This window comes from Argiope bruennichi, chromosome 2, assembly GCF_947563725.1.
Source record: "Argiope bruennichi chromosome 2, qqArgBrue1.1, whole genome shotgun sequence".
Classification (NCBI taxonomy): Eukaryota; Metazoa; Arthropoda; class Arachnida; order Araneae; family Araneidae; genus Argiope; species Argiope bruennichi.
Genome location: NC_079152.1, coordinates 108,563,802 through 108,576,187, shown reverse-complemented (window position 1 = coordinate 108,576,187; position 12,386 = coordinate 108,563,802). Strand labels below are relative to the sequence as shown.

The window sequence follows — 12,386 nt, the reverse complement described above, 5'->3', positions numbered from 1 at the left end:
ACAAATATACAATAAAATCTTATTTTAATAAATTTAATTGTAAACAACCAAGTTAGGAAATAATATTCATTTACAATTTTAATTAAAAAAGAATAACAATTATATTGTTATTCTATTGAAAAGAATAATATAAGGTGCGAAGAATAGGTCACAAAGTAACACTATATCAAGTTTATTAGTTTTAGGCAACTTGTAACATGCAGGTGAAGAACTGATCCCACTGCTTGTGGAACTCGGAATTTATACATTTACAGAAGAATCTAGTATTATAAAGAAGGTTATAGAATGTTCTAGGAGCTTCTAGACATTAACAAATGAATAACAAGAAATTTAAATTAAAGTTCAACCATTAATGTAATGTGACTTGGTTGGGATTCGAACCCCCGACCACTCGCTTTCCAAGCGCGTACTTGACCTCTGAGCCACGCTGACTATGTGCAGATCTTCCTTTTGCGACAATATGTTAAAAAATTATATCCTATCATTTAGGTGATATTAATCTATCACTTCCCTCTTAAAAGAACAGCGACTAGCTGGGAAAAAAAATCAAACTGTGTTAAGAGCTTTCATTCTTGCACGAGTCATGGGTCCAGTCTATAAGTTTTCTTTCTCACCAATAGTATCTTCTTGTTTTTGTTCATCCTCATTTAGGGTTTGCTCGTTTGGAACATAATAGGCCTTCATGTACTATATCTTTGTGCTTTCTTCTTCGAGAGGAGGAATCAAAGTCTTGAACTTCGTAAGTCACATCTGATAATCGGCGAAGCACTTGATATGGACCAAAACACTTCCACAAAAATTTTTCGGGGAGACCGACTTTTCGAACAGGAGTATAAATCCACAGGAGATCTCCAGGAGCATAGAATGCCATTCGATGTTTAAAGTCATAACATCGGCTATCTTTGTCTTGAGATTCCAGAGTCCGCAGTCTGGCCAATTGCCTTCATTCTTCGGCTCTAGAAATCATTCTTAAAATATAACTATCATCCACGTCATCAAGACAGAATGGTAACATTGTGTCCAGCGTTGGCTCCGCTTCTCGTCCATGCAATAAATAGAAAGGTGTGAAACCAGTGGTTTCTTGCTCGGCAGTATTATATGCAAACGTTACAAATGGTAAGATTTCATCCCAGTTTTTATGTTCTGTATCAACATACATGGATAAAATATCAGCTAAAGTTTTATTAAATCCGTTTCGTCAATCCATTTGTCTGTGGGTGATATGCCGTCGTCTTGCGATGGTTGATGTTACACAGTTCGACGAGGGATGAAACTAGTTTTGACAGGAAGATCGTCCCATGATTAGTGACAATTTCTCGAGGAGCATCATGTCTTAATAGAACTTCTTCAAGCAAAAACTTAGCCACTGCATAACGCGTCTGTACAGACGATGATCCATTTGTTTCCACAGGTAGATTTCGAAGTCGTCCAAGAAGATCGATTCCAATGCGATGAAAGGGTGCCATAGCTGGTAGGATGGAAACTAAGCGTCCTGGAGGTCGTTGAGGAACACTCACGTTGGAACACGGCAATGTGTTACATATCGAACGATGTTACGGTACATCCTCGGCCAGTAAAATCTTTTTCGGATTCTGTCATACGTTTTTGCAAAACCAAGATGTCCGGCTGTAGGATCGTCATGGAAATGCCTCAAAAGATCCGTACGTAGGTGTTTGGGAATGACTGGTAACCATTCCTTTCCTGCCGGATCAAAATTTTTTGTATAAAATTCCATCAATTATTTCGAATTCTTTCTTGACAGTAGATGGGGTGGTCTAAGATTTTTTTTTTTTTTTTTCTTTTTAAGAGATATGAATCTTTTTTCTGTTCGATGGCTAAGTTCATATCAGTAGCGACAGCAATAAATTCCTCTGATATAGAAGTTTCTTCTTCGATTGGATTTCTGGAGAGTGTGTCAGCGCCCTTATGTTTCCTGCCGGTTTTGTACGTTATCAAAAAAAAAGTCATGTTCTTGAAGTCAAAGTGTCTACCTGGCGAGTCGTCCGGAAGGATCCTTGAGCCAGCAGAGTGAATGATGATCTGTAACAACAGCAAAGTGCCTCCCCAAAAAATACCGAATTTTCTTGATAGCCCATATTACGCACGACATTGAAGACGCACTGAAAGAGATTCAGTGGTAGAGTAATTTTTTTCTGCTTTCGTCAACGTTCTGGAACGCATATACAATGACTTTTTCGTCTTTATCTTGTATCTGAACCAAAAACTGCTCCGACACCGTAGCAGCTAGCATTTCCTCTATGTTCCTCTTGTACTATTTCTTACAATGATTGTGGATGTACTTCTGAAGGTTCCTCTGTTCAGGGGTGTTTGTGGGACCCCAAAAAATCCCCTGAAACTTTTACGGACTTACTACCGGCATTTTGGAGTTTCGAGAAGGGGGGGGGGGGGAGAAATGAAAAATTACAATTATGAAGTATTGAATGACCTAATTATAAAAGTTCAATGAATTACTTTTTTTGCAAAATTAATGATCATAAATTTTCAAACATATAAACTACTACATTTTATGCAAATATTTTAAATTACCTAAATTAATTCTTTAAAAAAAAAATTATCTAATTTCTGCTGCTTTTTTTTATTTTCTGATGTTTGTGGGCTTGTCTTTCTTTTGTGGTGAACTTCATAATTGCAGGAAGGTTGACTTTTATTTTCCTCATTTACAGTTGAAGAAATTTCCTCGAGAACAGCACATGCAGAGGTAGAAGCAGTTTGCTTTTCTGCTAATGTAGAAGGTTTTTCAGAGACTTTTATAGGTGACTCATCTGAAATACATGTTTTTGTCCTCTTGATATGTTTTCCAACTTCTGTTCATATTCTGTAAGAGATCTTTGTGAATTGGATCAGTCATTGGATTTTTTGAGCCATATTTTTCACATGAGGTTTCTTTAGAAGCCATTAAATCATATTTAATAGTCTGCACTGCATCTAGGGAATCAATCTTAAGAGAGGTTCTATAGTCAGTGACAAGTGCATCCATTAAGTTGAATGCACTTTCCACTAATGGGCCATGGAAGCAGCTAAGGCAGGCTTTGACCAATTTAGCCAATTTAGGATACTTATAATCATTTGAGAAATCATCTTTTAAATTAAAAACTTTAGACCAATATTTATCAATTGTACACTTGACTTGATTTCCACTTTCATCAGATGTGTAGAGCATTTCTTTGGTGATATCAATATCACTCTGGTATAACCTTATTTCAGCTTCTACTTTTGACTTTTCATTATCACTAAAAATATGGGACATAAAAGATGATAATTTTTCAAAAGCTAATATTGTACTGGTTTTACCTCTTAGCTCTGGATCTAATGCTGTAAAACTAATTAGATATGAATTTTTAAGGGATAATTTCTGTTTCATATGCTGAAATTTCAAAGTGAAATTCTCTTGCGTACATAAATAAAAAAATATTTCAATAAGCGAAACGAAAAATTTACACGTGCATCAATAAATGAAACGAAAATTTTACACAACTGAGAAAAAAAAAGTTGCGAAGCGATCAATGACAAATAGCTAATACGGCGAAAAATCCCCCTTCTCTACTTAATGGCGCCACGCCAGGAGAGACCTTTGAACCCAAAGTCACGTTATCGCACATCTGGTCGAACGAAGTCTCTCCCTTTTTTTCTGCCGCGCCTACTTGCCGAAAAGAATCCAGAAGAGAATGTCCGAAAACCGGGGGAATGAGTCATAACTCGCAATAAGGAAAGAACAAAAAAGAAGTTTTTTCCCCCTTTTCACGCATTATCACTGCCTTTGGAGAAAGAAAGGAAAAGTTTTCACCACCCACACTGACCTTGCGTTTTCTGCTTTCAAAGCAAACAAAATTACCCAGATCAAAATAAATAATTCATTATTATTCCTACTTCCTTTTGAACGACGATCCCCGGAATTTCCGGGTATCGAAGTTCAAAATCCCCGGAATTCCGGGGTTTCCCCGGAACACAAACACCCCTGTCTGTTGGTTTAATCATCCGTTGTACTTCTTCCTGCACAAGCCTGCGTATTAGATATACTAGGTCGGGTTCTTCATCAGAGGTGGCGTTAGCAGGGGGGCAATTGTCCCCTGTCGGCAACCGCTTGCCCTTCCGTCGGCGAGAGATTGAGATGTTCGTCGGCAAAAATCTTCACCACTTCGGGATGGTTGTGCAGAGTTGCACATTCTCGAATATAATAATTTAAATACTACCTTAAAGTTAATATGTTGTAAACAGTTGAAGAAACGGTTAAAGCAGTTGGACTATATTTGGCAAAATATTCTGTAAGGTAGCAGGTTAATAAGATACCGCATTTTGTGGACAATTTTTGATTTTCCGACTAGGAACGCAATGCGATGGATGTCAAAAAATTTAAATCCACAGATTTTTAGGCTTTTGATTGAATTATCATTCACCAAGCTTATAATTTACATCACTTTTGGCAGCATATCCGGTAAGGTGAATAAGATATTGTATTCTACCAATAATTTCTAGACTGCCGAAACTATGAACTAAATGCGATGGAAGTCCACAAATTTTTAGACATGTGATTCAAATATCCTCCATTCAATTTATAATTTGTACTATATTTTACAATATAACCGATAAAGTGACAGGTGAATACGATTTCGCATTTTGCCTAAGGATTCAATGCGATGGATACCGACGATGTAAAGTTCGCAGATTTTCAGACATCTGATTTAAATGTAATTCATTCAGCTTATAATATGCGCTATATTTAACAAAATAATCAATAAGCTGAAAAGTGAATAAGACGTTGCATTTTTGCGGACTAATGTTTTTCTCTCGGCGAAAATGTTATCATAGGTAGTAGAAAAAAATAGTTTTCATCGAGTATTTCGATTGCCTGCAAGCAGAGTTATTAGAGAAATATACTTTAATATTATACATGAATAGGGCGATAGAGTTGTTTTTCCTAATTCAGAATTCAACGAATAAAAATTAATCGTCATTTTTTTCACCTAATTGTTACTTTCTCGGTAACAATTATGAAATTTATTTTAATCTTTTCACTATGAGAACTGTCTTACTAAAATCTAGTTAATGATTAAACTAAATTTAATAAAACTCTAATCTTTTGACATTCTTATGCATATGCGTGCTAAAAAGTGTTACTTTGCTATTGCCAAATTATGTGAATTCTTTATAAATCAAGGAGAAAATAAATTGTATAATTGTAAATTAACCTTATTTAACAGTAAAATATCTAAAATTTCTTTTGCAAATTTATCAGTGTACAATTATTACACTAAAGAAATATTACCGATTGCAAATGACGTCAAAAAAATAAATATTTGTGGTATGGTAGCTTTTTAGCTACACTTAAAGAGTTTATCCAACTATGGATTAAATTTTTTAAAATAAATTACGACGTAAATTCTTCAGACTCTGCATTTAATATTATGACTACGCTCGTTTGTATCGTTTTTATTTTTTTCTTTCAATTACTATTCACGGCAAAAACTATATAATTTCAGATGCTTCTAAATTTTCAAAGACTTTAAATAAAGATGTCTTAATAAAATGATAATTAAAATAGTTATTCATAGAATATTCATGTATAACACATTAACCCCTTGACATACGAATTTACTTAACTTCCTAATTAGATGGCACATCTTATTTGGGGCAATTATTTTTATTTTAATCCTTGAATAATAGAAAGAAATTTCAGGTAACGATGCGTTTTCAAGTGATTTTTTCATTTTAATACTTTTACTTAATGCAGATAAAAAATTAAAAATTTAGAGGATCGATGTGCAATTCAGATTTATTATTGTATACGAAGGAGTTAAGAAAAACAAATACATGCAACTAAGAGGATAAAATTCATTTTTTGGGAAAAATATTAGCTTGCAATAGCTTCGAGGGAAAAAAGTATTTAACTACAACACCACCTGCCTAAAACTGGAAATTCATATTCAAGATCTAATTGTTTTTTTTAATAAAATATATTGATTTTTACTTTCGTGTATATGTAGTACAGAGAAAGTACAGTAATCGTCAAAAAATTGGAACTCAAGATTTTGACGAATCTCCACGTTTTAGACCTCTTTGAGTTCGAATAACAGATTTTAGGGAAATGCCCGTCTGTGTGTCACAAAGATAATTAAAAAATGAATACATACGAATTCCTGCTCATTGTTGCAATTATTATAAAAATTATTTTAGGTAGGGAACTACTTTGATGTTCGGTAAAAGAAATTGAGAACATTTTCTTACAAATATCTTTGTACAGTTTTAACAATGAAAAAAAGGTCAGTATCTGAATTATAATAATAAAAAAGCTAAATAATATTTAACTTCCTTTAATGCTTGCCCCTCTGTCGGATTTGTCTTGCCCCCTCGTCGGCAAACCTCTGGCGCCGCCCCTGTTCTTCATCTATAGCGGCCATTGGTACCACGTTGGGAAATCTTTCGAATTTTCGCCTTCCGAGTCTCTTTCGCTTCATGTCCTCGATGTAGTCGCCCCATTTTATAAAATCGACTGTCGTGGCGATCTCTCTTGCTAATAGTGCCTAATAGATATCTTCAGCCACTCCTTTCATGAGGTGTGGTACTTTTTCATTCTCTGCATCAGGGGGTTTACCTCTTGGCAAAGTCCTAAGATGCTTTGGATGTAGGACTGCATACTCTCACCCACGCATTTAGCTCGATGTTTTAATTGTAACTCGGCTTTCTTCTTATATTTCTGTAGATCACCGAAAAGTTGAGTGAGTCCAGTTTTAAATGCTTCCCAAGAATTTAAGGTACCTCATGGTTAACAAACAACTGTTTTGCTGTGCCCTCGAGGAAGAAGCAAACATTTTCAAAACACATCATGTTGTCCCATTTGTTAAATTTAGCCACTCTATCGTATACTTGAGCCCTTTGCTAGGATCTTCTCCAGATTCTCCCCAAAACATTGATGAGCTCCTTAGTTGTTGGTATACGGATGTAATTACTGTTGGTTGCGTTTGTGTCAATTCTTCGGGCATTTTTTATCGTTTTCTTGATTCTGGAAAATACAGTCCAAATTCAGGTGGTAATCCTCTTAAACGACGGCTTGAACGAATACTATCACCCAAATCCACGGTTAAATGGTTTTTACTCGGACCTGCACCTGCACCAAACTTGTCATGAAGATGCAAAGAATAACTGGTCACAAAGTAACACTATATGAAGTTTATTAGCTTTAGGCAACTCGTAACATGCAGGGGGAAGAACTGATCACACTTCTTGTGGAACTCAGAATTTATACCTTTACAGAAGAATCTAGAATTACAAAGAAGCTTATAGAAAGTTCTAGGAGCTTCTACAACATTAACAAATGAATAACAAGAAATTTAAATTAAAGTTCAACCTTTAATGTAATGTGACTTGGCTGAGATTCGAACCCCTGACCCTTCGCTTTAGAAGTGTGCACTTTACCTCTGAGCTACGCCGACTATGTGCAGATCTTCCTTTTACGACAATATGTTACAAAATTATATCCTATCATTTAGGTGATATTAATCTATCTTGTCAAAATAAATAATTTTTTTCATATCACAAGTAACGGAAAATATTTTGTAAATATTATAGTTATAGAAGTACAGTTTAAACAAGCCCATTTCCACAATCTATCAATTCAGTTTTACGTCTTAAATTTTTATTTCAAGAATATTGGTTATATTTTAAATATAATGAATTTATAAAATTACATAATTTTACTCACTTAAGTAAATATTTTTAGAAGAAAATAAGATAAATAAGAAATACTCACCTTTTGAAAGGGTCAGTACTTGATCTAACAGCTCTTCTATACTGTAACTGAATAAAGCTTTCACTATTGGGCTTTAACCTAAATATGAAAACAAATTTTTATAACTGATTAAAAATAAAAACATATTTTATATTTATTTTTAATAATTCACATAAAATATGTACATATATTTTAATGAAATATAATAAATAAAATAATTGTAAATATATCTTTAAAAACTCTATAACCAACTTTAAAGCACAACAAAACTCACCGTGAACCCTCATTTTCTTCATATTCAACAAGAAATGGTAGGAAATCCCTAAGGCAATCTCTAATTAAAGAGAAATACAGAAATTATATTATTTGATCATTTATATTTCACTTAAAATAACAACAGTTCTATTATATAAAGAAAGATGCATTTCATCATGTCAAATATTTCCCCTCATATGATCAGAAATATAAACATTTAGCAATATTGTTGTTAGAAAGTAATTACAAAAATAAATATCAAAATATCTATAATGTTACACATATTTTTAAAAAATTATTATAAAAAAATTCATAATATTCTGAATAGATGTTCTAGCTGAATTATTAGTGGCTTAATTTTTCAAGAGCTATAAAAAATTAAGCAGATATAATTAGAATTGATATTACTAGAAAAGATAGCAGATACAACTAGAAACGTAGATATTATTAATCAGCATGTCTACATCGTTTAGAGATAAATGATGAACAGAAACTGAAAAATTTGTTCCCTGATATAGATATTCATAGATGCAGGAAAAGTCTTTTGTAAGAATGTCAGTGATAAACTAGCATTTAAAAGAGTTGGTTGGTAATTTTAAATCATAATGTTAGGTTTTAAAAGAAAAGTGTAGTAAAGAGTCACAAGAAAACCCATAAGATAGTTTTTAACAAAAGGTTTTATGAATAAATTTCTGAGAAAAAAAATTTCAGCTTAAAAGTCTAAATGTGATCTTCTTTTATAAAACAGAAGATTTAAAATAAATAATGCAAGGTTAGAAAAAAAATTAATTAAAAAGATTGTTTATTTTGTAAATCTACATTTATTGAGACTTAAGTGCAAAAGTTATTCATTATAAAATACTTAGTTCTTCCTTTTTAGTCATCTGGAAATGTCATTTTCAGGTTGAAAATAGTTAACTAATTAAGTATGCCTGTTTATTTAAACATAAAAATTGTTACATAAAAAAATACTAAAAAATATTTATCAATGTATTTAAATTTTAAGTCATGAAATAAAATTAGTCAATAAATATCTTAATTTTTTAACAAAAAAAATTCCATAAAAAAGCATTATATAAAAAAATTTTAAAAAATAAAATTATTTCATATATTTTGATTTGAGCAGATGCATATTGTAATATAATCTGGCATTTTAGATACACTAATTTTTGATTTAACAATACAGTAATGAACTATAAAAATTTCTGAATTTTGCAACAAAAACATCTTTTGCCAGTTTAAGTTATTATTTTTGAGAATTTGAAATTGATATCACTTTCCTGAATAAGTGTGGATAAGCAAGCTTTCAGGATTAATGTTTGAATAAATTTAAATTGTATATTTTCTATTTCTAATATAAGCATATACAATTAATATAAAAATTTTATTTATATGCAAAATTTCTATTTTAAAAAACAAAATAAAAACTAACTTAATAATTTATAATCTAATATTCATAAATGGAAATCAAAATATAATTTTGCATGTAAATTTTATTTACAAGCAAAATTTCCATTAAAAAAACCCAAATAAGAACTAACTTTTATAATTTACAATCTAATATTCATAAATGGAAAGCAAAAATATAATCAAACTTTCAAATCTTAATAAACACATAATGGGGAAGGCTGAATTAAAAAAAAAATGCATTAGGATTCACAGAAATAGTAATACATTTTTAATGGTTCATGAATAAATACTTTGGTAACTTTTAGCCTGGTACCAAAAAATAGAAAATGCTTTCTGTTAATAGATCTTATTTCCATTTTTGAATAAAAATATTATTTACAAACTCATTTTATTCATTTACATTTTTTTCAAATTTACAAAAGTATTCATTTCGTTAATATTTTTTTTAAAAAACTTACTATCCAAACTGATTCTTTTTTAAAAAAATAGATGAATTTTGAATATTTTGCTTTCCGCAAAAGTTTAAAAGATAATTTTGAAAAGTCTTCGAATATGTAACATAATTTAAAAAGTATGAATCCATCAAAAATATTTTAAATTTCAAGAGATAAAAAAAAATGCTTTACACATAAAAAGTATATCTTAATTTGTAACATAAACAAGCTAGAAACATGCTTGCATGTAATATAAACATGCAAGAAAACATTAACAATACCCAGCATTTTTTGCAGCAGAAACAGCAGCATCTATTTTCCCACAACGAAGACAATAATAAATGACAGCCCAAACAGGATTTCCATCAATTAATCCATCCTAAAAAATAGAGCAGAAAATACCAATAAAATTTTACATTACATTTCCAGGATGAATTAATATCATTTATTAATTCTAATTATTTGTTTCTAAATCTTTATATTTTCCATACTCCTAAATTATTTTCTTAGGGTTCTTTATTCTTGTTTTGTTTAAAGAATAAAGATAGAAAAAGAAAAAGACTGATTTCAAAAGCTTCAGAATGCATCTATACTACTATTATAAATGTAAAAGTTTGGATGGATAGATGGATGTTTGTTAGTCAATCACGCCAGAACGGAATTGGATGAAATTTAGAACAGGTCTAGATTATAGTCTGGAATAGGACATAGGCTACTATTTGTTCCGTTTAATTCAGTAGTTAATTTTTTATTAATTAAAAACTAACTTTCCCGCCAAAAGTCTTCATTTATCCATCGCCAAATGAGTAGGGCTTCAGTTGTTTTTCTTTTCCACGCTAAAGAGGCTAGGTTTAACATGCTTTTGATCGATTATTTCAAATGATTCTGTTCATTTTCTTAGTGTTTGATGCATTTAAAATTAAAAATTGTTAATTAATTGATCTTCCGGATTCATTCTGAAGTACTTTTAAATTAAAATAAAACAGAATAAAGGAAATAAAAATTTTTTAATCTGCATTGCGTTACCCTAATTGGCGTGGAAAATCCACACATTTGCGTTACGCCAACTGGTGTTGAAAATTCATGCATGCTTAGTGCGTTTTGATTGTTGACAATTATATTTTCATTTTAATTAAAAGTTTAAAAATTATATGCATTATACTGTTGTAGCTATCTCAAATTCGATTGATAAATAAAATAGACTTGACTTGATTTTAAAGAAATTCGGACTTGATTTTTTATTTTGTTTTATTATATACTTTTAATAAATTTATTTACAGTTTTAAGTACTTTGTTTTTTAGGTAAATTAAAAAAAAAATTTTATTTATTATTATTTCATACTTTTTTGAAATTTCTAGAAAATGCAAATCTAATCTTTCCTGCTTGTAATTTTAGTGAGCACTTGCGGACTGTCAAATCCCCTCCAGCTGTGGGATACATACAAAGACGCTTTAAAAGAAGATATCGTGCATAGACTGGATGGCATTCAAATGACCCAATCATTAACGGAGCTTGGCATTGATTGAGAAAAAAAATGATTTCCATATCTGGAAAATGTCTCTATGATGTCGGCCTACCCACACCACAGCAAAGAGGGGAATTATCAACGAAGTTGTGAAGTAGCTAAACTATGACATCGAAGTCTTAGAAGTGCAGTTTAATGAAATGAAACTACTATTACTTCCCAAGCAGCGTCAAGTCTATGAAACGATTCTGCACCGACTAATAGTGGGGAGGAGGGATTATTCTTTCTTGACGCACCTGGGGGGGGGGGGGTACGGGTAAGACATTTGTGCTGAATTTCTGCTAGCCCATCACCACAAGGACCGCAATATAGCTCTGGCTGTAGTTTCCTCGCCATTGCTACAACTTTGCTTAGCGGTGGTCGGACTGCATATTCTGTTTTCAAATTACCACTTAATCTTGCAAGCGAAAATACTCCGACATGCAATATCACCAAAAACCGTGGCCGGGGAGTTCTTTTGCAGCAGTGCAAGTTAATAGTATGAGACCAGTGCACAATGTCAAACAAGCATGCATTAGAGGCATTAAATCAAAACCTGCAAGACATCAGCGGCAACCAGGCGGTGATGGGCAGCATTGTCATTTTGCGCGCAGGCGATTTTAGACGAACACTGACAGTTATTGAGAGGGCCATACTGGCGGATGAAATAAACGCATGTCTGAAGGCGTCACCTCTGTGGTCTAGGAATGAAAAGCTCCATCTTATGAGCAACATTCGCGTACAACGACCATGAATCAAGTGTCTTTGCAAATAAGATTCTGCATATTGGAGAGAGGGTCGTCTAGAAACAGATGCAGATTGGATAATTCTATTTTCAGAAGAATTTTCCTATCCAGTGGCTGCAGAAGATGAACTTAAGTTTGCTTGGCTGTAATATTATAAAAGGTACCATTATTACAGGAGCAGCTAAAGAAGACAGCAAGACATGCAAGTTTTTTTCAATTTGGAGGATTATAAATAATGAAGAATGGTTGTGTGAGAGGGCAGTGCTGTCGCCAAAGAACAAGTGAGTCAATA

The 12,386-nt window shown here is 32.2% G+C and overlaps 1 protein-coding gene across 2 annotated transcripts in view; it reads right to left on the bottom strand.

The window, feature by feature from the left end:
- The window catches only part of LOC129958139 (nuclear pore complex protein Nup93-like), a 42,672-nt gene that overhangs the window by 17,012 nt on the left and 13,274 nt on the right, over window positions 1–12,386 (bottom strand). For both annotated transcript variants that reach the window (XM_056070368.1, XM_056070360.1), the window contains exons 10-12: window positions 10,125–10,222; window positions 8,019–8,078; window positions 7,766–7,843 (exon numbers count right to left, since the gene is read on the bottom strand). In XM_056070368.1, coding sequence (XP_055926343.1) covers window positions 7,766–7,843; window positions 8,019–8,078; window positions 10,125–10,222 — 236 coding nt within the window. The remainder of the gene's footprint in view (window positions 1–7,765; window positions 7,844–8,018; window positions 8,079–10,124; window positions 10,223–12,386) is intronic.